General features: G+C 57.7%; 1 protein-coding gene across 2 annotated transcripts in view; it reads left to right on the plus strand.

Annotated features, from left to right (window-relative positions):
• Ap2a2 (adaptor related protein complex 2 subunit alpha 2) overlaps nt 1–22,963 on the plus strand; it is a 66,107-nt gene that overhangs the window by 41,235 nt on the left and 1,909 nt on the right. The window contains exons 7-21 of one of the 2 annotated variants that reach the window (XM_047517049.1): nt 3,932–4,040; nt 4,840–4,990; nt 5,987–6,155; nt 7,750–7,887; nt 9,663–9,845; nt 10,069–10,166; nt 10,477–10,708; nt 10,783–10,956; nt 14,176–14,339; nt 18,165–18,247; nt 20,370–20,459; nt 21,476–21,599; nt 22,213–22,329; nt 22,442–22,511; nt 22,589–22,723. In XM_047517049.1, the coding sequence (XP_047373005.1) occupies nt 3,932–4,040; nt 4,840–4,990; nt 5,987–6,155; nt 7,750–7,887; nt 9,663–9,845; nt 10,069–10,166; nt 10,477–10,708; nt 10,783–10,956; nt 14,176–14,339; nt 18,165–18,247; nt 20,370–20,459; nt 21,476–21,599; nt 22,213–22,329; nt 22,442–22,511; nt 22,589–22,723 (2,037 nt within the window). The remainder of the gene's footprint in view (nt 1–3,931; nt 4,041–4,839; nt 4,991–5,986; nt 6,156–7,749; nt 7,888–9,662; nt 9,846–10,068; nt 10,167–10,476; nt 10,709–10,782; nt 10,957–14,175; nt 14,340–18,164; nt 18,248–20,369; nt 20,460–21,475; nt 21,600–22,212; nt 22,330–22,441; nt 22,512–22,588; nt 22,724–22,963) is intronic. The other variant, XM_047517050.1, reaches the window with a different exon arrangement.

The raw sequence follows: 22,963 nt of genomic DNA on the forward strand, positions 1-22,963 counted from the left end.
TGCCTGCCCTCACCCAGGTGCCACCCCCTCAGTGGCGTCCTGGACGGTCTAGGGTCCCGCAAACACCCTGGGCACGTGCACTCTGCTGCGCAGTCCTCTGGCCTGCTTTGCGTAGCGTCGCCTGGCCTCTATGTGATGGGCACAGTGCATCAGCCTCCACCATCAAGTCCTACTTCATCTGCACATCCAGGCTCTGTGGGCCTCCCTTGCTCGCACTGGTCCTGGGTGGCTCTGCTCAGCTGAGGCAGTGCAGCCGGCTTCCAGAGAGCCTTGCCGTCTGCGCGTGCCTCTGTGCACCCGTTCTACACCCTGCCCGGCACTGGGGGCTTGGCCTCTGGACTTTGGCTTCTCATTGTGGTTTATTCTGCGTTCTCCTGACTGTCTGTAGGATAGTACCTTTCAGGTGGATTGGCTGTTGGGATCTCTTCTCTTGTGAAGTGCTGAAGACTTTTGCCCATTTTTCTATAGTATTGTCTTTTTTTGTGGTTTCACGGCATTTCCTTGTTTTGGATGTGAGAACTCTGTTGGCAGTATTGAATTGGACTTTATAACTGGCCAACACGTATTTGTGGTTGGTCTTAAAAAATGGCAGCTTCACGTTACTTGCCCTCCTCTGTGTTTGGAAGTTGCTGTGACCTGCATTTCGCGGTCTTCGTGGAGTCTTCTGCCGTCAGATTCTACAGCAGTGTGGTTGAATTTGCTAGGCTTCTCTGTGACCAGTGCTCTCTGTGTGTGGCTCCTATGCTGTGGCACCCTTGGCGCAGGCTAGAGAGCACTGCAGAGCAGGCACCTTCCTCAGGTCCAAGTGCTCCCCTCCTGTGCTCCTGACCTCACTGGACTGGCTCTTGGTGTCCCACAGAGCAAGCCCTGATGTCCTGGTCCCCTACCCCAGTAATCCTGCTGGGATTTGGGATTGACTTTATGAATGCAGTCTCTCTCCCCATTTATTTAGATAGTCTTTAATTTCCATAGCATGTTATCTTTTTGAGATTCTTTTATTAGATTTATTTCTATATTTTACATTTAAAATGCTATTTTGAAGGATAGCCTGAATTTCTTATATTTTAATTTTTTTTTAGTACTGAGGATTGAACACAGGAGTGCTTAACCACTGAGCCACATCCCCAGCCCTTTTTATATTTTATTTAGAGACAGGATCTTGCTGAGTTGCTGAGTTAGGGGGCCTTGCTGAGTTGCTGAGGCTGACTTTGAACCCATGATCCTCCTGCCTCAGTCTCCCATGCTGCTGGGATTTCAGGTGTGCGCTGCCATGCCTGGCAGTAACTTGAAATTTTTACTTTTGTGTGTGTGATGCTGGAGATGGAACGAGCCCCTCATGCATGGTTGGCCAGTGCACTATCCAAGCCACACCCCAACCCAGTTTCTTCACTTTTGTCTATCATATGTTTATGTAACTTTACAAGTGCAGTTCAGTGGTGTGAAGTGGTTTTGTAACGCACACCTAGCACTGTGACTTTTCCCATCCTGTGAGTCTGATATTGTCCCCATTAAATGTGGGCTCCCCACTGAACCTCTTCTTCAGTGTCTGGCTTTCTGTCTCTGAGTCTCAGAGCTCCAGGACCTCGTGAGTGGAATCACACAGGATTGCTTTTGTGACTGACTTATTTCTTTTACTTCACTTGCTCTCAAGGTTCACCTGTGTTGCTGAATATTTCAGAACTTGAATTTCAGGCTGTGTAATAGTCTTTCATATGGATGACCCTAGTTGGCTCTGTGCCCCAGTTGGCTCTGTGCCTTTGGTCCTTACCTGCCTGCCAGCCATACCATGGCACCTTGGGACCCCACTGCGTGGACAGCTAAGACCCTTGACACCCCTTCCCCACCATTTCCTCTCCCACAGCATGGACTCAGGCATCCATGGTGTCCAGCTTTGGGGCTCATGTCCCTAGACTGGCAGGGAAGAGGGAAAGAGGGGGTCTTTGAATCCTGCCCCCCCACCTAGCTGCCTCTGCCCTCTGGGCCCCAGAGGAGACGTCTTTGTGACGGGCACTGGCCCTGGAGCAGTCTGTTTCCAGGCCTCTTGCCCCCTGTATCTGCTTCTTGGCTTTAGAGTGGCACTGGGGCAGGGGCAGTCTTTAGTCCAAGAACCATCCTGGTCCAGCTGCTCCCTGGGTGCCTGCTGCTAGAACTCGTTTCCTCCAGTCCTGAGGAGCAGCCCTCCATGGACAACTACTGCCTGCTTCAGACCATCAGGAGGGGCAGCTTTGCCAAAGTCAAGCTGGCCTGGCAGGAGGTTGCCATCAAGGTGGACCCAACTGAACCCCAGCAGCTTGCTGAGCCTGTTGCAAGAAGCCCGCAGCATGTGAAGCTCTTGAAGCTGATGGAGACTGAGGAGACAAATACTTGGTGATGGAACTGGCGAGTGCTGGAGGAGTGTGACCACTTGTGTGACGTAGCCACCGGGGCAAGAGCGCAGGTGCCAGTTTGTACTGTGCCCACTCTTGACTCCAGAAAGGCTTTGTGCTCAGGGACCCGAGGGCTGGGGACTTGCTGCTGGACACTGAAGTTGATGTCCAGATCACAGACTTGGGCATTAGCAATGAGTTCACTCTGGGCTCGAAGCTGGACACATTTTGCGGGAGCCCCCCATTTGCTGCCCTGGAGCTGTTCTAGGGTAAGAGGTGTGATGGGCCAGAGGTGGACATCTGGAGCCTGGTGTCATCCTGTATACCTCGTCAGCAGCTCCCTCCTCCTTGGACGTGACCTCAAGGAACTACAGGAATGTGTCCTCAGGGGAAGTGCTAGATCCCTTTCTACATGTTCACAGACTGAGGGTGTCCTGTGGAGATCATTGTGCTGGACCCAACTAAACACTGTTCTCTCGAGCAAACAGTGAAAGAGGGATGAATCAGCACCAGCCACAAGAGTGAGGCGTTGAAGTCACATCCAGAGCCTGAGCAGGGCTCTGGGGACACCAAGCAAATGGAGGTAAAGGTGTGTGTGGGCTACGCACAGGAGGAAACCGAGAGGCCTTGAACAGCCAGAAGCACAAGAGTAACCACCAGCTGCCTCCTGCAGGGCTGGAAGACTGAGGAGGGTGGGGACTGGGGGACCACAGGCTGGCCCTGGCACAGGTGGGGAGGCCTGCTGACACTGGGGATCATGTTCCAGGAAAGCACCCCTCCATCTGCCACCACCAGCGACTTCTGTGGCCCATCCCGGCCTTCCCTGCACCCCTAAGGCAGCCGGGTCAGCATGGGGGAGTCAGAGGTGCAGGAGGAGCAGCCACCAGGCCTGAAGGTGAGCTGCAGAACCTCAGGAGGTGTTAGTTGAGGGCTGCCAACCTCCAGGACCATGGTCAGTGGTGCCCACAACCACCGAAAAGCCAAGATCCCTGAGCAGTGGACACCCGGCAGGAGCAGCCCTCACAGCTTGCCTCCCACCGTGATGGCTCGCAGGAGCACCTGTGGTAGTGCAGCATTCCAGAGAGCAGCCCAGGCACCCTCTCCAGTCGAGGCTGGTTCCTGGCTCAGCAAGCTCATTGCAGAGGTCCATGCCTCGGGCTCTAGGGCCTGAGGCGGGGACAGAATGCTGGCTTCTCGAGGAGTCCCTTCCCTTCCGAGGGGCCCAAGCTCCTGCTCTGGTGTGTCATTCATTCCCCATCCCTTGAGGAAAGACTACTGTCACATTCAGGTGTCACCGAGTAGGGTGCAAGAGAGGGTTGCTGCTTGGCTGTCGACTGGCAGCTGCTGTGACCGTTCTGTGCTGCAGAGCACGGTGGGCTTCATGACATGGACAGGACTGTCAGTAGACAGGCCCTCAGAGTGCCTGATGCGGAAGATGTGAAAGAAACCCTGTGTGCAACTGCAGAGCTGACCTGCGGGCGGACTTGGCCTCCAGCCAGCATGGCTTCTTGGATGCCATCTAGGTCTCCTGCTGTCAACGCCTCTCACCCTGTTCTGTCTTACAGATTGTGACGTCGGCCTCAACAGATCTTCAGGATTATACCTACTACTTTGTCCCAGCACCCTGGCTGTCAGTCAAGCTCCTAAGGCTGCTGCAGTGCTACCCACCCCCAGGTGATGGCCAGCGGGGCAGGGGAAGTCGGCCCACCTAGACCTACATGGGGAGGGTTAAATTCTTTTGCTAGATTTGAGCCTTTTGCTATGTGGGACATTCCTTGCAAGAGTTCTGGTTCTCATTGGTTACTTCCTCTGCCAATGCTGCTGTGTCTTGCTCTGGGAGAGGCCGTGGTTGTTAAGACTTGGATTCCTCTGTGCTTTTATGTAGTTTCAGATCTGTGCAGTTTTTTGAGACAAGTCTTTCTACGGTGCTAGAGATGAACCAGGGCGCAGCCATCCACTCCAGTGCTGTGCCACTGGGTTACACGCTGGCCTCCTTGCTGGCGTTAGTAGCCATGTCCCAGGAGTTCCAGAATTTTTGTGTTCTTTCTCTTTTGTTTCAAGAGGAAGTCTGAAGCTTTCTGTCTGTGTTGCTGTTGCAGCAAGCACTTCCTCTGTTCCTGTAGGTGAGAGCAGGTGGAGGAAAGGCCTTTCTGTCCCTTTTTCTTGCGATTTTTTTCCATCATGTTTTGTCCGGGTCTTTGGATTTTATTTCCTCCCCACTAAGATAATCTGTATCTCAGTAAAAGTGCTCTGCATGCGTCCTGCATTGAGGCGCAGGCCCCTTCATTTCTGGCATATCTGCCACTGTAACAGGAGGCTGACGGCTTTCTCACATGGTTTTTTGAGTGCTCCTGGCTGCTGCACAGTTAGGATTGGCTCTTTCAAGTCCCACAGATCCTCTGTGGATTGGGGGCCTCTCAGCAGGTGTGAGCCTGAGGCCGGGGAGCCTGACCAGTCCTTCTTCGTTGCCCAGAAGACCCTGCAGTGCGAGGCCGCCTGACCGAGTGCCTGGAGACCATTTTGAACAAAGCCCAGGAGCCACCTAAGTCGAAGAAAGTGCAGCACTCCAATGCCAAGAATGCTGTGCTGTTCGAGGCCATCAGCCTGATTATCCACCATGACAGGTGAGCGCCTGGCCTGCTGCAGACGCTGCTGTGGCTCCCAGCGTTGCTCCCCTGGACCTGCCCTTCTCCCTCCTGGCGTGCCCTCTCTGCTCCCCTGGACCTGCCCTTCTCCCTCCTGACGTGCCCTCTCTGCTCCCCTGGACCTGCCCTTCTCCCTCCTGGCGTGCCCTCTCTGCTCCCAGATTCTCCACCAGATGCTTTGCTAACTGTGGCCATCCCCAAAACTACCTCCTGCCCTTCTGAGCTTGCCCGTCCTGACTGACTTCTCCCATGGAGATGCAGTAGAGAGTCGGGATTGCATGTCCTGTTGGCTGTACTGTGCTGGCCCAGGTCTCCTAGGGCAGTGGTGGGGACGACTCTGCCTGTGGACACAGCACAAAGGGCTGTGGCAGCTGCCGTGCTTCCCAGTGGGCCTGCAGCACTGTACTTGGGTTCCAGTGAGGGGGTGTGGCCCGCAGGCCTGTGGGCAGACAGCAGCTGCCCTTAGCCATTGCTCCTGATGTCAGAGCAGTCCCCCTTCAGCAAGGCAAGGAACGCTGAAGTGAGGTTTCTAATGGGAGCATGCCTCTTGGTCCTCACTGAATGTGCTTAAAGAGAATCGGAGTCACACAGAGGCAGTAGGGACTACGTGGAGACGTTCATGTCTGTCTTGTGCCTCCTCACTCGCTGCCTGCCCTGGCTTTTGCTGCCTATGCAGCTGGGCGCCAGACTGGCTGCTGACTGAGGTCACTTTTCTGGTCAGGACCAGATTCCAGCAGCACCTTGACTTCTGGACTCCAGAGTGGGTGGGATTCTGCAGAGCTTGGGAAGGTTCCAGTGGGAACAGGAGCTACAGGCCGTGACACCTATGTGAGAGCCAGGTTGGGTCCTGCCTCTCAGGCCCTGGAGTTCTTGCTTGGGAGCGTGCAATGCCTTTGTCCGGCGCACAGCAGGGCCCAAGGCTCTCCTGCTGGCCTGACGAGAGCTGAGGGAGCCTCTCCCCTCCCACCCGTGCAGTGAGCCAAACCTGCTCGTGCGCGCCTGCAACCAGCTGGGCCAGTTCCTGCAGCACCGGGAGACGAACCTGCGGTACCTGGCCCTGGAGAGCATGTGCACGTTGGCCAGCTCCGAGTTCTCCCACGAGGCTGTCAAGACCCACATTGAGACCGTCATCAATGCCCTCAAGGTCAGCAGCGTGCGGAGCTGTGACTCTGCTGAGTCCCCTTGGCAGTTGGGTTTGGGTCCAGAAGTGCTTCCCTGGCTCCTGTCATCCATTACACAGGCTGGGCACAGCTGCTGGGCGAGTTGTCTTGGGGACCTGCCATGGGGTCCCGCCGTGTCTAGAGGCCACACTGGCCAGCCAGGTGGAACCCTGGGCTGCATGCGTGTCACCACAGCAGTCCTGACTTCTCATGGGACAACTCTCCTGTGATGTCCTGCTCGCCGAGTCCCAGCTAATGGTTTGGTGGATAGAAGCAGTTCTTTTTTGGTAGAAAGGTGAATTTTTTTTTTCTTGGCACCAGGGATTGAACCCAGGGGCGCTTAACCACTGAGCCACATTCTTGCCCTTTATTTAATATTCTTTATTTTTGAGACATGGTCTCACTAAATTGCTTAAGGCCTCCTTACATTGCTTGGGCTGCCTTTGAACTTGCCATTCTCCTTCCTCTGCCTCCCAAGCCATGCACTTTCACACCTGGCTGAAAGATGAAATATTTTATTCTCTCTAAGAAAACTCACACTTTCTTGAGGAAAATTCACTTTCTCAAGGATTTCAGATTTGTTTTTTAAATATTTTTTTAGTTGTTGAAGGACCTTTATTTTATTCATTTATATATGCGGTGCTGAGAATCGAACCCAGTGCCATGCTAGGCAAGCGCTCTCCCACTAAGCCACAACCCCAGCCCCTCAGATTTTTTTTAAGAAGTAAAATTTTAGCACTGGAGGCACCTAGCATGTGCCAGGCATGTGCTGCTATCTGTCTGAGTCTGCAGGACCAACCTGGCAGGCCTGCTCATGCCCACGCCTGCCTGTTGGCATGGAGCAGCAAGAGGCCACAGCTGGAGGTCACAGTGCATGTCCTGACCGAGTCTCGTGCTGTGGACCACAGGTTTGCATGTCCTGGTGTCCTGGGGCTCGCTGGGCTTTGCTTTGGGCACCAGTTGGAGGCCGAGCGCTGGTCCTGGGTGTCTGTCTGGTCGTTCCCGTCATCCGCAGGGAACCACCCTCGCCTTACCTTGCTCTGGCCCTTGCCGAGGCGCCTCTCGTCCTGCCTTGGCATCCAGCTTACCTCCTCACACACCTGTTCTGGTTCCTTCTGGGGCAGAGTCAAGAGCCTGCCTCGGGGCGAGCTCCTGGGTGATGCTCCCAGGTGATGCAGAGGGTGCCAGTCTCTGACCACTCAGTGGAGAGGCCTCCATGACCCAACCACTGGGTACAGAGACGCTAGCCAGCAAAGTGGGCATGGTGAGCGGGAGGGAGCTAGATGCTGGACTGACTGGACCATTTGGCCCATGTTGTGGGTGGTGAGTGAGTGAGGGGTCTATGTGACCCCAGTCAGTTGGGCTCCCAGCCACAGACAGTGAGTGAGGAGTGGGTGCAGCATGGTGATGGGACCAGAGCCCTAGGGGCCCAGTTGGGGCAGGATCCTGGGGAGCCCTGGGTGGCTCCCACAGCATGTAGATGCTGAGACCCTGGACCACACACTTCAGGGGACAGTGACTGCCCACCAGCCTGTGGTTTGTGTGGGTAGCCACTTGATTCCTTGCGCTCCCCTACAGACAGAGCGGGACGTGAGTGTGCGACAGCGAGCTGTGGACCTGCTCTACGCCATGTGTGACCGCAGTAATGCCCAGCAGATTGTGGCTGAGATGCTGAGCTACCTGGAGACAGCCGACTACTCTATCAGAGAGGAGATTGTGAGTCCGTAGCTGGGTCTGCCTGCTGCTGGACTGTTCCCGGGTGGCTTGTGACTGTCCAGCACACTTGGTTGGGGGTCTGTAGGATGCTGGACAGAGGACCCCTTGGTGCTGGCCTTGCAGTCAGCATGGAGCTGCCTCACATCTCCCCAGCAGCAGACTTTCCCAGGACCTCTGTCTTTCAGTGTGGTGCCAGTTTGGCAGGGTCGGAGGGGCCTCAGTGGTCTGCATCACGGCTAGTGTTTCAGGGCCTGTGGGCAGGTTGCTCAGTGGTGCTGACATGGAGCTGTAATTGACACGTATCTGTGGGGCATGTTTTCCTGGGACCCCTCGTCCTCCAGCTGGACGTGAGCCTGAGTGGTGGCTCCCTGCATGGAGCCATGGCCTCCCGTGACTCTTGTCAGTCACCACACAGTGGGCATGCACCCGACAGGCTCTGCCGCCTAGCAGGCCCCTGCTCGTGTCACGTGACCAGGTCTGAGGGAGGGGACCCCGGAGCCACATGGCCGCAGAGGAGATCCGCAGCTGCCCGTGCTCCTAGCCCAGGGCTGGCACTGGCTCCTCCTACCTGAGTGCAGACAGGGTGCTGCTCGGCTCTCCATCACAGTAGTGGAGCACCCTGGTGATCGGCTTGTAGTAGGAAGGTGTATTCTGCCTCCCAGCCTTGGAGCCCGCAGTCCAGGGTCCTCTGGGCCCGTGCGTGGTGTGTTTGGGCAGGCGGCCTGCCGATTCAGCCAGTGCTTGTTTCTGACCTGGGTGGAGGGCTGGTCCTTGGAGAGGCCCTCCTTAACGCCGCTCTGGGTGTTTTGGCAGACGGTGGAGCTGTGTCCATGGGCACATCACGTACACGCTGTGCGTCCTTTCTTAAGGGTTTAGAGCCATCATGCTGTTGACCTGTGTCACGTGTCTCAGTCCCAGGACCAGGGCTCACCTGCCTGCTACCTGCGTTGCCCGTTGGCTGCTTGGAGTGCTTGCGGTGCAGCCATTCCCTGCCCACAGGCTGTTTGCCCTCCTGTGCACTCAGGGTGGTGGTCTGCGTGTGCTCTGGGTGCTGGAGGCAGGCCTGGTGGACTCAGGAAGGCATCCTGTGGGAGGCAGTGAGGGGCCCCAGCCTACGGCTGAGGGCAAGGGCCAGGCTTGAAGGCCTTGGGCTTTGGAGTGATGCTTTGGATTTATTGTGGAGTCTGTTTGTGGGGGTGGGGTGTGCAGAGCAGATGGATGGGTGTTTTACCTCCAGGCTGGGGATGGTGGGGGCCTGAGGGACCTGGTTGCCACGATGGCTGGTTCAGAGTTGGCAGCTGGCATCCTTCGGGTGTAAGAAGAGGGTCCACTGTGGGATGACATTGCCACTGGGTGGCTGCCCCGATGCTGTGAACCTGCAGACTTAGGTTGGGTGGTGAATGGGCAGCCCTCCTGTGGAGAGAGGATAGGCCGGCAAGAAGAGGCCTGGAGGTGGTGGGAATGCCGACAGGAGGGAGAGCCATGGCCCCAGGATGGTGTGCAGTGCTCCTTCCATTGGGACGTCCGCAGGTGGTACTAGGCAGGTGGCCACAGTGTCCTGTTGTGTGTCTGGCTCAGTGGCCTCTGCCTGTCCCTGAAGGTTGATGGCTTTCCTCACCTGAGTAGCGGCTCCGCACCCTGGGCTCACTGTCTCGTCTGAGAACTAGGGAGGGCTTTCTGCACACCCCACCTTCCAGGTCCTCCACAGATCTGGGTGACGGCTTATCCTTGCTGTGGCCTCAGTGGCACCTGCCTGACCAGGCTCCCCCCAACAGGTGCTGAAGGTGGCCATTCTGGCTGAGAAGTATGCAGTGGACTACACCTGGTACGTGGACACCATCCTCAACTTGATCCGCATCGCAGGGGACTACGTGAGCGAGGAGGTGTGGTACCGTGTCATTCAGATCGTCATCAACCGGGACGACGTGCAGGGTTACGCCGCCAAGACCGTGTTTGAGGTGCGGCCCGGGTCGCTGTGCTGGGCAGGGTGGCAAGCGGGGCAGCGGCGCCCATGCCCACGTGGACAGGGACACAGGTGCCCGGCGGGTGTTGCTCCTCGCCCTTCTGCTCCCGTCTGCTGCTCCCTGCGCTCCCCTGGCTCCTGGCTCACTGTCTCCTGGAGCCTCTCCTGCTGAGGCTTGCAGCTTCTGCACCTGCCTTAGCATGTTCACGGTCTCACAGGCTCTGCAGGCCCCAGCGTGCCATGAGAACCTGGTCAAAGTGGGCGGCTACATCCTGGGGGAGTTTGGAAACTTGATTGCTGGGGACCCTCGGTCCAGGTAAGACGCCTCAGGTGCCGGTGGGCATGTGCTCTGGCTGGGCTGCTCTGCTTCCTGTCCTCCTGAAGGCAGGGCTTGTCCTCACCTCGGTCCTTCGCCCTCCACGCCATTCAAGTCGCAGGCCTCTATCAAAAGTAAAGAAGTGTGGTCCTGCGACTGGCGTCCTCGGGGACATGTGGACAGATTTGGCATAGGAACCGCAGCCTCCCGAGGGACTTCTGCCTTGGCAGGGCCCTCACCCCAGCATGGGTGCCCGGCTGTGCGCTTGCCCCTGAGCTGGCGAGCTGACGGCCCACCTTGCCCTGCCCAGCCCTCTGATCCAGTTCGATCTGCTGCACTCCAAGTTCCACCTGTGCAGTGTCCCCACCCGGGCACTGCTGCTGTCCACCTACATCAAGTTCGTGAACCTCTTTCCGGAGGTGAAGACCACTATCCAGGACGTGCTACGCAGTGATAGCCAGCTGAAGAATGCGGACGTGGAGCTTCAGCAGCGGGCTGTGGAGTACCTGCGGCTCAGCACAGTCGCCAGCACCGACATCCTGGTATGGAGCGTCCTGAGGCCTGTGGCTGGCATCCCAGACCAGGGCCAAGCTGACCCAGTGTTCTTTCCAACCAGGCGACTGTCCTGGAGGAGATGCCGCCCTTCCCGGAGCGTGAGTCCTCCATCCTGGCCAAGCTCAAGAAGAAGAAGGGCCCAAGCACGGTGACTGACCTGGAGGAGATCAAGCGGGAGCGGAGTGCTGATGTGAATGGGGGCCCCGAGCCCGCCCCAGCCAGCACCAGCGCCGCGGTGGGTCCTTGCTGCTGTGTCCTACCCTCCTAGGGCCCCACAACCTGAGATCAGGATCCGCAGAGCATGCCTGTCAGGGAGAGTTTTTTACTTGCCGGAACTGAGAGCCCAGTGGCGACTCAGGCCTGGGGTCTCGTGCTACTTCACCCAGGCACTCGGGTGGCTCACCCAGCGGGCCAGCATCGGCCTGCTGCGGGTGTCTGTGAGGCTGGCTTCTTGGCGGCAGGCTGGCCCCTGCATCTCTCCAGGTGCCTTGGGAACTTGGTCCCTCCTCTCCCATGGAGGCCCGCCTGCGTGCTCCTCTCAGGCTCAGCTGCTCCACCGCCTCACCTTGCTCTTGGAGGTGCTCTGTAGTGAGCTGAAGCAGAGCAGATCTCTTCCTTGTGAGTGATGGATGAGACAGGCTATTCACACAGCACCAGCGCAGGCACCCCATGGGGCCCAGACCAGGGCAGAAGGGCAGCACCAGTGTCCTGCAGAGCAGAGGCTTCAGCCCCAGCAAGGCGAGGCCATGTCTGGAGGAGGATGTGGGTGCTGGTGTCTGGCGAGCAGGTCCCCCAGAGCCTCTGAGGAGAGCCGCAGTGTTCTGCTTGCGTGCTGTGCGAGGCTCTGCAGCTCTGAAGTAGGCACTTCCGCAGGCTCAGAAGGGCCTTGTTGGACACTGTGAGGCTGTCATTGGTCTGTTTGGATTTTCTTGGTTTTTCCCTTTTGCATTGACCCCGAGAAGTGAGGCGTGACCTGCCCAGCCAGGCCTGGGTGGATTGGGAGGTGGGCCTGGGACCCAGGCTGAGGGCTGGACAGCGTGGCTCGGCGGGTTGGAGTCGTGGGTGCAGCCGAAACTGTGCTCGGAAGGTGGGTGTGGGCTCCCTGAGGCTTGGCCTGTGCTAAGGCCTGCCCTCGGGGCCTCCTCAGGGTTGAGTGAGTCAGTTTCCTGGCTGGGCTGCACACCCCTTCCTGACTTTAGAGGCACCCAGCAGGTGAGTGGCTGAGAGTGGGGTGCAGTGGGGTGGGTGTGGTGAGACCTGCAGCCTGTGCCCCGAGCTCCATGATCCGCAGCGACAGCCCTCCTCCTGGGCGTTGAGGAGGAGGAGTGGGGCGTGGGCAGGCTTGCAGCTGGAGGCCTGGGCTTCCTGTGGCTCTTTTCATTTGGGGCAGTGTGGGCCGAGTGTCTTTTACTTAAGGTTGTGGTGACGTACCAGAACACCTCTGCAAACATCTTACCTGTGAACTTGTGGAGGCCCCTGGGACACTCCTGCCCATGTGCCTGCGGTGGCGGGTTTGCCTGGCGGTGGTCAACCACCCTGGTGGCCAGATGTCCCCAGAGGCTGTGGTGGCTGGGGTCTGTGCAGTGCTCTTTGCTTCATTTCCTGCTCCGATGGCTGTTGAGGGAAGAGGTGTGACAGTTGGCAGGATGCTGGCAGCACTCTGGAAGGGTCTCCGCAAGGCCCAAGGGGCCAGCAGGTGGGGAAGGTAGGAGTGTGGGTGTGGCCTGCTGGGTCCTCCTGATACAGCGTACAGCAGCCTTGCTTTTACTGTTCTTGTAACTCTTGGGATGATTGTTTAATAGGACAGAGGGGGTTTCCCAGTCTTAAAAAGCATTTGGAAACCACAGACTTCCTTGACCCACCTTTCAGGAGCCAGTGGTGGGGAGCCGTGAGTGGACGGCAGAGCCGCAGGAGCTCACCATGGGGTGCCTGTCTGTAACCCACAGCCCTCCGGTGCACAGCCTCCTGAAGATGCAGACCCAGTGGAGTGGCTGCCTCAGGCATGGAGGGCAGAGCCACCTGCAGTGGGTCCACTGGACTTGCCAGCCTCCCTCCCCTGGGGGCGTGTGTGACCAGGTCTGGGTTCCTGCTCTCAGTGGCCTGTGATGTGCTTGCATCCTGCAGTGGCAGACCAGTGGGCTTGCCTGGCCTGCCCCAGGCCTCACCCACGTGCCTCAGGCGGGCAGCTGGTGCTCTCCGCTGCGTTCATCTTGGAGTCGCATCTGTGCACGGTGCACACAGCTCAACACAGGTAGCGCCCAGAGTAGTGTGAAGGGGCCGCGAAGGCATCTGTGCCTGGCAGGGCTCTGCTGGAGACAGGATAGCAGGCCTGCAGGCCTGGCCCCATGTGCAGGGCCTTCCACGCGGGGAGTGGCCGCCTTTTGACTTGTCTGGAAAACCATTGCAGGCTGAGTGAGTGGGTCGGATGGTCTCAGGACCTAGTCTCAACCCGTCACAAGGGTCACTCTTTGTGGCTGTGCAGCAGGACATGGACCAGCCCCTGGGGGGGGGGTGTCTTTGTTCAGGCACCCACATCTCTGGCCTTGGTTCATGGAGTTGGTAGCATCTACGTCAGGTGACAGTGGGATCCCAGGCCTGGAGTGGCTTGTAAGAGCTCTGCTGGAGGCGCCGAGGCACGTGGTCAGCTTCATGCTGCGGCTGGGCCCAGGCCCATGCAGGGTTAAGGCTGAAGGGAGCCAGCTGCGTGTCGTGAACAGCAGGCGTGGGTGTGTGGAGCTGTGCCTCCTGTGATGTCGCGGACACCAGGTGACATTGGCGGTCACTCTGTAGCCTCATCACCCCTGAGTTGGCAGTCACTTCTGTGGCCCTCATCAAAAACCAGGTGATATAGGGGTCCCTTCTGTGGCCTCATCAACCCTGTGATGTAGGGTCCCTTCTGTGGCCCTTGTCACACTGGGTGACATAGCAGTTTCTCAGGATGGAAGCCATCACTTTTGTCGAGTGCCGGTCTGCAGACTGTGCTGTGTGTGGTATTGAGGTCTGAGCGCAGGGAGCTCTGTTACTGCGCCACATCCCACCCCTTTCATTTCAAGTCAGTGGGTCACCAAGTTGCCCAGGCTGGCCTCAAACCTGCAGTGCCTCCGCCTCCTGCTGCCCATGAACTTTTTAATCTGCCTTTCCCCTCAACAGAGTAACTTAACAGATGCACCAGGAATCCGTTCTAGCAGGTGACTTGCTGATTCCATTTTGCTTTGTAGAACTTGCTCTCTGATGGCAGAAATGTTTTCAGAACATTTTTCAGTGGTGCTGATGGGGAGATACTGCCCACGCCTTTGCTGTGTGGAGTGTGGCCCTCTTGTCGCTGCCTGGTCCTGCCCCACGGGCCTGCTCAGAAAGGGCATCCGGCGGGTGGGGCGGGTGGGGCTGGGAAGTCCGCGTGTGCGGACTGCGGTGCCCAGCTCTGGTGCTGACGCTCCCCCTCCTTCTTTTCCAGTCCACGCCTTCCCCATCTGCGGACCTGCTGGGGCTGGGGGCTGCTCCTCCTGCCCCCGCGGCGCCACCACCCCCCTCCTCTGGTGGGCTGCTGGTGGATGTGTTCTCAGACTCGGCTTCCTCGGTGGCACCTCTTGCTCCCGGCTCTGAAGACAACTTTGCCAGGTAGCCAGGTTCCCGCACAGAACATGGGCAGTCGACTGGGCAGTGGGCGGCTTGACACTCCGCTGCTGCTTGGGAGAAAGGCGGGCCGCTTTTTGTGGTGGGTTCGCTCAGTCCCCTGGCTCCACTGACAGTGCTGTGGCTGCCGGGAGGTGAGCAGGTCAGTGTCCCCAGCAGGCAGTGGAGCCACAGGTCTGGTGCTGCTGGGTGTTCAGTGCACACTCTGGCCACTCCTCTCCCCTGCATCCTGCTCTCTAACCTGCTGTTCTCCCGTCGCCGTTCCTGGTCAGCCTTGTAGATAAAATGCCCCTTTTTTGTGAATGACCCATTCAACCTTGTGTTGGTGGCTGCCTGCCCTGCCCTGCCTGGCCAGGCCCAGAGGCGTGTGTTCTTCCTGCAGGCTGCAGCTCTCTGGGGCCTCCTGACTCTCCCCGCAGTGTGCCTTGGCTGGCATCTTTGCTCTGTCTTCCCCCATTTTCGAAATGCGGATGTCAGACTGTTCTTCCCAGCACTTACTCTTACTTCCACCTTAGGGTCATCTGCTTGCTTCTGTTTATTATACATACATACTTATTTATTGGCACTGGGAATTGAACCCAGGGTAGCTTTACCACTGCCACGTCCCCATCTCCAGCCCTTTGTGGTTTTTTTTTTTTTTTTTTTTTTTTGGGTGCTGGGGATCAAACCCAGGGCCTTGTGCTTACAAGGCAAGCACTCTACTGACTGAGCTATCTCCCCAGCCCCCTTCGTAGTTTTTGAAATCACTCTTTCTGACTTCCCCAGGCTGAACTGGAACTGGCGCTCCTCCTGCCTTAGCCTCCTGAGTTCCTGGGCTCCCAGGCTGCACCACTGTGCCAGGCCTGCTGTTTTCAGATCTGTGGACATGTGAAGGCCCTTCTCTCACCCTGTACATGTCCTGGGTGCAGATTAGAAAACCTTCAGGCAGTGGCTCTTTGTCCCCAGTTTGAAGACTGTAGAAGTCTTGTGAGCTTTCTCCCTATTTATTATTTTGTGTTTTATTTATTTTGTTCCTCCTATTTATTATTTTGTGTCAGCAATTTCACAACATTGTTGGCTTATCATCTTGGAGTCAAGAAAAATTCCTTAATCCCTTGTATTTGAGATGTCTGACCCACAATTCCCCCCACCTTAGCAGCGGGCAGGTAACTTTTCAGGTTCCGTGGTGTCAGACTTGTTGCAGTTCTTGTGTTCATCCCGCATGCTAGCTCTCGTTCCTTTGGGAAGGTGGTTTGGAGTGCAGGTCAGCACAGGCTGCCTCTTGGGCTGAAAGCAGGCTTCTCCTTCAGAGAGTACTGGTTCTGGATTGGAGAGCACCCAGTAGGGCCAGGCTCCAAGTTGCTGTGGCAGAGGGAGCTGCCTGTCTTGGGACAGAAGCTGCATGTCCTGGGGCAGGGCTCACAGGCTGTGTGTCTTGGGACAGGAGCTGCGTGTCCTGGGGCAGGGCTCACAGGCTGTGTGTGTTGGGGCAGGAGGTACATGTCCTGGGGCAGGAGCTGTGTGTCTTGGGGCAGGAGCTGCGTGTCCTGGGGCAGGAGCTGTGTGTCCTGGGGCAGGGCTCACAGGCTGTGTGTCTTGGGGCAGGAGCTGCGTGTCCCGGGGCAGGAGCTATGTGTCCTGGGGCAGGGCTCATAGCTGGTGTGTGTCCTGGGGCAGGAGCTGCGTGTCCTGGGGCAGGAGCTGCGTGTCCTGGGGCAGGGCTCATAGCTGGTGTGTGTCCTGGGGCAGGAGCTGTGTGTCCTAGGGCAGGAGCTGTGTGTCCTGGGGCAGGAGCTGTGTGTCCTGGGGCAGGGCTCATAGCTGGTGTGTGTCCTGGGGCAGGAGCTGCGTGTCCTGGGGCAGGAGCTGTGTGTCCTGGGGCAGGAGCTGTGTGTCCTGGGGCAGGGCTCATAGCTGGTGTGTGTCCTGGGGCAGGAGCTGTGTGTCCTGGGGCAGGAGCTGCGTGTCCTGGGGCAGGGCTCATAGCTGGTGTGTGTCCTGGGGCAGGAGCTGCGTGTCCTGGGGCAGGAGCTGTGTGTCCTGGGGCAGGAGCTGTGTGTCCTGGGGCAGGAGCTGCGTGTCCTGGGGCAGGGCTCATAGCTGGTGTGTGTCCTGGGGCAGGAGCTGTGTGTCCTGGGGCAGGAGCTGTGTGTCCTGGGGCAGGAGCTGTGTGTCCTGGGGCAGGGCTCGTAGCTGGTGTGTGTCCTGGGGCAGGAGCTGCATGTCCTGGGGCAGGAGCTGTGTGTCCTGGGGCAGGGCTCACAGCTGGTGTGTGTCCTGGGGCAGGAGCTGCGTGTCCTGGGGCAGGGCTCACAGGCTGTGTGTCTTGGGGCAGGAGCTGCGTGTCCTGGGGCAGGAGCTGCGTGTCCTGGGGCAGGGCTCACAGCTGGTGTGTGTCCTGGGGCAGGGTTTACACACTAACGTCCTGGTGTGGGCTTTATCTCGTGAGTGACCCCAGCTTTGCTATGCTGGCACCACACCAGGCTCTGAGGGCTTGCCAGTGACCAGGCCGAAGACCCCAGCTTGAAGCTCTGTGGGACTCAGTCAGAGCATTTATGAACTGTGACCCTCTGAGCAGCTGTGCTTGGTGCACCCTGATGTCCTCTCAGAGGCGGGTGGTGGAAGAGGGGAGGGCCTTGAGGTGTCGCCTGCCTTTGGGCCACTGTCCTGTGAGGCTGCACTCCAGGTCCCTGCGCCCTTGCCCTTGCCTACTGCTGGGCAGCCCTACTCGTCTGACCTGGCCTGCACGCTGCCTCAGGTGGCTGGACTCGAGGGTGTGGTGCCGACAGAGGGTCATCACGGGTGTGTCTGGACAGCGTGGCAGGTCGCATGCGCCAGCTCACACAGGGCTGTCATGGGGCAGTCAGTACGGGAGGCGTGGCCTGCTGGCGTGGCTTCTGTTCCTTGTGGGTTCCTCAGGTTAAGGTGCAGTTGAGATTGGTCCTTCAGAAAACTCCTGACCCCAGCAATGTCGATGGCACACTGTGGATGATGGAGGGACACCCTTTCTGTTTCCCTGACAGATTTCAGTTTAAGTTGTCTTAATCCAAACCAAGCATGACCCCTGTGACTCCACGTTGGCATGGGTCCTGCTGTGGGTGAGTTGCAGCAGGCAGCCCCTGGTGCTCGTGCCAGGAGCCCAGGCCTCGGGCCCACTCCTGATGGGGGCGTTCTTAGTGGCGAGGAGCTCAGAATCAAGGTGCTCACACCTACTCTTCGTGGTGTTTTGGAAAATCGTCCTGCCTGTCCACTGACAATTTACTTTGTGGCATTTCTCCTAGCCAGAGCTGGGTAGGTGGTCTGTCAGGCTGTGGCCTGGAGGGCTTGGAAGAGCCCGCAGGAACTGGGTCTGCAGAGGTATGTCCGTGGGTCTGCTGCCTGGACGGCTCCTGGGAGCAGGGCCTGCAGCAGAGCTGGGTGAGCCCTCTTGGGTCACAGCGTGCCAGCCCTGTCCCTGTGAGGAGTCCATGTGCATGCTCAGGTGGGCAGCTGCAGAAGTCAGAGGAGGATCAGTGCAGGGTTGGTGTGGGTGGGCGAGGAGATGGTGGGCGTGAGGGAGTGCAGCCGCGCCCTCTGCACACTGCCCGGCCCCAGCTCGCCCCAGGCCTCGTCCCTGAGCGTGGTCAACTTTGCCCTCCCTCCTGGGATTCAAGGAGGTGGTCACCACCACCTGCTCTCCATCTCTGGTGGCCACAGGGTACAAGTGGTCCCTACCCTGTCCTGCTGTCTCCCACTAACTATCTGACCTTGGTAGGCATTAAGCCCTTTTCAAGAACAGTTCCCTTACAGTGGGTGGCTTTGAGTGACACTGTACTGTCCTTTTCCTTCCAGGTTTGTTTGTAAAAATAATGGCGTGTTGTTTGAAAACCAGCTGCTTCAAATTGGACTTAAGTCTGAATTTCGGCAGAATCTAGGTATGTGTTTTAAATATGCACTGAAGCTTCCCCTTGGGACCTGTGGGAAAGAGGAAGTGTCAGAGGTTGCCTGCCAGTGAGGCCCTTGTGTCCAGCACGCACAGGAGCCCTGTCCAGGCGCTCTGTCCAGAGACACGGATGGCTAGGGCAGGCCTCTCTCCAGGGGAGAGGTGCTCCCGACAGGCGCAGAGCACGGCCACAGCAGGGGAGCTGCATCCCTGCCCACAGGCACGCTGCCTGACGGCTGCTGTGGACAAGAACAAGACCACTCCTTAGCCAGGTGGAGATGGTGGCAGGGATGGTCCAGCAGCCCGCTTCTGGGTGAAGACCCAAAGAGTGCAGAGCGGGGTCCGAAAGAGGTGTTGTGGACATATGTTCACAGCTGTGTCGTTCACAGAACCTAAGAGGAGATGGCCCAGTGGTCCTCCGTGGACGGGGGTACCTTGGAGCACTGTTCAGCTTTGCTCACGGGACAGCGTGGCACCTGCTCCACGTGGAGGAACCCGAGGACACTAGGCTCAGTGACGTGCCCGTGTGCAAGGACAGGCTGCATGATCACAGGAGGGCCCTGGGAGGGCTGGAGGGCGGGGCCAGTGTTGCAGGGCAGGCTGTCCTCTGGGAGGTGGAATGGTGGCAGCTGCACAGCAGGGCGAGGGAGCCGAGTGCCCCGGACTGTGCCCTTTGGGCTCGGCTAAATGGTTTATTTTGGGTCTTGATTAATTTACCACAATTTTTAAAAATGGAAAAGGGAAAGTTTTGAATCTAAAAAGAAAAGATTATGCCCATTGGAACCTGGGGCTGCTGTTGCTGAAGTGGCCCCCGCGGGACGTGCTGGGCACCTCCCTCCCAGGGAGCCTTGTGAGCTTGCGAGGAAGCCTGTGCAGAGCGAGCAGGGGTGCAGGGAGGAAGGGAAGCAGCTCTCCCTCAGGGCCCTGGCAGGGTGGGGCGAGGCAGGAGCCTGAGTCTGCAGTGAGCAGGCCTGCTCCTCGCGACCAAGTCCTGGCCTCTGGCCAGGATGAGTTTGCCTGGCTTTGGTTTACTTTTGGGTTGTGCGTGGGTGACACCAAAGTGCTTGCCTTTTCAGAACCTTTGGGGCTTACTTTCCTCTCTGGACTCAGAGGGTGAAAACCCCACTGAGACCTGTGTGAAGACTCGGGTGCTCTAACTGACTGGCACAGAGCAGCAGCTGACTGCCTTGGCAGGGTGGTCTGGTGGTGGTGTGGGCTCAGTGTGCACGTCTGAAGGATAGTCCCTACATGGGCAGCACTGGCTCTGGGCCATCCAGTGGACCCAGGCCCAGGCAGGCCTCCCCGAAGGGCCCGAGTGGGGTCTGCATGCTGCAGGTGCAGGCAGGGCTGGGCTAGCATGACTGGGCCCTGCTGGTGTGAGTGACACCTTCCTGCCTGGTTCTCCCTGCACAGGTGTGCAGGAGCGGTCAGGAGACCCAGGCATGCTGCTAAGGGGAGGAGAACCAGCCCTGCTTCTGGCTTCAGCGTGCAATCAATCTTTTTTTTTTTTTTTAATTTTTTTATTTTTTGGGATACCAAGAATGGAACCCAGAAACGCTTTGCTACTGAGCCACATTCACGGTTCTGTTTATTTTTCATTTAGAAACAGGGTCTCCTTAAGTGACCCTGGCCTTAAGTTAGGCTGGCCTTGGGCTTGTGAGCCTCCTGCCTCAACCTCCCCAGTCATTGCGGGTACACACCAGTGCCACTGTGCCTGGCTGCATGCTCCTTTTTTTTGGCGGGGGGGGGGGGGTTACTGGGGATTGAACCCAGGGCACTTCATTCAGTGAACCACATCCACAGCCTGCTTTTGTATTTTATTTAGACAAGATCTCACTGAGTTGTTTAGGGTCTCACTAAGTTGCTGAGGCTGGCTTTGAACTTGTGATCCTCCTGACTCAGCCTCCTGAGCTGCAGGGATTACAGGCATGCACCACCAAGCCTGGCTTTTGCATGCTCTTTAAAATCAGTGAAAACATTAATTTTAACTTCAGCTGTCGGACATAGCAATTAGCTTAGATTTAGTCAGGGCTTACAGGGCACTTGGTTTTCACTGTAACTATGCAGATCAAGTATAAAGTAAAGTGTGTGAAAAAATCGTTTTTGTCCTCTAGGCCGGATGTTCATATTTTATGGTAACAAGACTTCTACGCAGTTCTTGAACTTTACTCCAACACTCATCTGTGCAGACGACCTACAGGCTAATATCCTTGGTGCCACCTGGGCCTCAGACAGACAGGTGGCCGTCTGGGGGTTAGCTGGACCTTGGAGGAAGTTGCTTTTGGTCATGATAGCAAGGTGATCCCAGGTGAGCAGGTCAGGTGGTCCCCTGCAGTGCATCTGTCTGCCCTTCATCTGCTGCCTGAGCTGCTGCCTCTCCTGACTTCTGTCCTGTGATGTCATTGGTGAGTCCCCACTGAATGCTGCTCTTGCCCTTGGAGGCCTGCCTCTGGGCCATTTCTGCTCAGAGTGGAGCGTGTGGGGAGTTTGTTTCCAGTAGCCCCCTGTTCAGACTGTAGTCTTGTCCCTTAGTAAGCACAGGACGCCTCCTTTGGGGACCTAGTCATATGGGTGGAGCAGTGAGCTCCTCTCCACCTGTGATCTGTGTGCATTTTAGAGGAACACTAAAACATACCCTTGAAACTTTTGGAATAGACATAAAACACACAGATGTGCTGTCTTCGTTCAAGATCAGGAGCATAGGCCCACGTCTGTGTGTCCTTCCCTGGGGCCTGCTGGGCTCTAAGGGCCTGTAGGGTGGTCCTGAGCCTGGCAGCTGAATGGCCAGTGGGCTCAGCATCCAAAGGGAAGGAGAGGCCTTCCCTTCCACCTCCAGACCCAGCTGGGTGGCGTGGGTTGCTTTGTAGGTGGCTTGCGGCATAGTGGCACCTGCTTGCTGACTGCACACAGAGCTGGCCCAGATGGTGGAGTTGCCTTGCTGAGGTGACAGGTACTGGCTTCTGCTCAGGGACGAGCAGAGCAGCCAGTGGTCCTTCCCAGTGGCCTTGCAAAAGAAGGGAGTGGGCAGATGCATAGCAGCCTTGGGAAGTTGGGTCCACTCTCCAGTCTCAGGCAGAAGGACAGGTCTGGTGATGGTCCTGGCCTAAGGTCTGTGATGTGGCGGGGCATGGTGTGGGGCATGTGCTGCCTCCCGTGGCGGGGCTTGTCCAGCTGGGCCTGCTCTCCCAGATGGTCTGAACTCCTTAACCTGCCCGCTCACATCTGAACCTGCAGACCAAGCCTGTGGACCCAACGGTGGATGGGGGTGCACAGGTGCAGCAGGTGGTTAATATAGAGTGCGTGTCTGACTTCACGGAGGCGCCGGTCCTCAACATTCAGTTCAGGTAGGAGTGAGTGTCGGCCCTCCAGGGGGACACCCAGCCATTGACAGCCCTCCAGAGTGCAGGAAGCCAGCAGTGAGTGCAGCGTGTGCCCCAGGGCCTGTAGCCTGAGTGCTGCAGGGCCAGCCTTCAGCATCTCCCAGCTGTCGGCTCTCTCCAGAGCCAGGTAGGGCTTCTTGTGCAGCTGCATGCAGACCCCTACCCTGAGAGTACCCCTGTGGAATAGCTGTGATCGCGGGTTCCCTGTAGGTCTGAGGCCAGGATGTTTGGAGAAGCACATTTTCAAATTCTAGAAACAGAGAACTTAGGCAAATGCTTCTCTTCTGTCTTGTGTGGGGAGTAACCCCATGCCGTCTGCAGACCTGGTGCTCTGGGAGGCAGACGGAGGGCAAGGGCAGGAGGTGGTGGGTATCCTGCCAGCCCCTTGGACCAGGCAGTGCACTTGGCCCTGGCTTCGCTCACACAGCTGCCTCTGTGGGTACATGGAGGGCTGGCTCAGCCCCTGCAGGATGGCTGACCATTCTGTGGCTGGGGCATCCTGGGGTGGCTTCCCGAGCCCTGGGCTGTGCAGCCGGGAACCCTGTCCCTCCCCTCTTGTTAACACGTTTGCCCATAGGTATGGTGGCACCTTCCAGAATGTGTCTGTCAAGCTACCCATCACGCTCAACAAATTTTTCCAGCCCACAGAAATGGCTTCTCAGGATTTCTTTCAACGTTGGAAGCAGCTGAGCAAGTGAGAGGGCAGTGTGCTGGGGCAGGGAGGGCAGCAGGGGGCATTCGATGGGTGGCCTGTTTTGTCTCTGGAGTGGCTGCCAGCTCTGATAGCCCTCTGTGCCCTTCCTCAGCCCACAACAAGAGGTGCAGAACATTTTCAAAGCGAAGCATCCAATGGACACAGAGATCACTAAGGCAAAGGTAAAAGGTCGTAGTGGTGTCCCCAAGGCGGATCACGTAGCTGTTGCCCATCCTGACATCCTCCTCCGTTTGGACAGATCATTGGATTTGGTTCCGCGCTCCTTGAGGATGTCGATCCCAACCCTGCGAATTTTGTGGGTGCTGGCATCATACATACCAGAACCACCCAGATTGGGTGCCTGCTGCGTTTGGAGCCCAATCTGCAAGCCCAGGTCAGCTCCTGTGGAGGCGGGTGGGTGCTCTGATGTGTCCCTTTGGCAGGACTTGGGCAGTGGGATGTGCAGATCCTGAGGGGTGTGCTCCTATAGCTGTGCCCGCCAGTGCATGTAGTGTTCCCCTCTCCCTGTGGGCTCTGGCGTGGCCCCCAGAGCCTCCTCGCAGTTGGCATGCTGGGCCCCACGCTCTGTGTTGCAGTTCCATCAGCGGTGCTTCCACTTACCCTGAGCAGTGTC

This window comes from Sciurus carolinensis, chromosome 11 (assembly GCF_902686445.1).
Source record: "Sciurus carolinensis chromosome 11, mSciCar1.2, whole genome shotgun sequence".
Classification (NCBI taxonomy): Eukaryota; Metazoa; Chordata; class Mammalia; order Rodentia; family Sciuridae; genus Sciurus; species Sciurus carolinensis.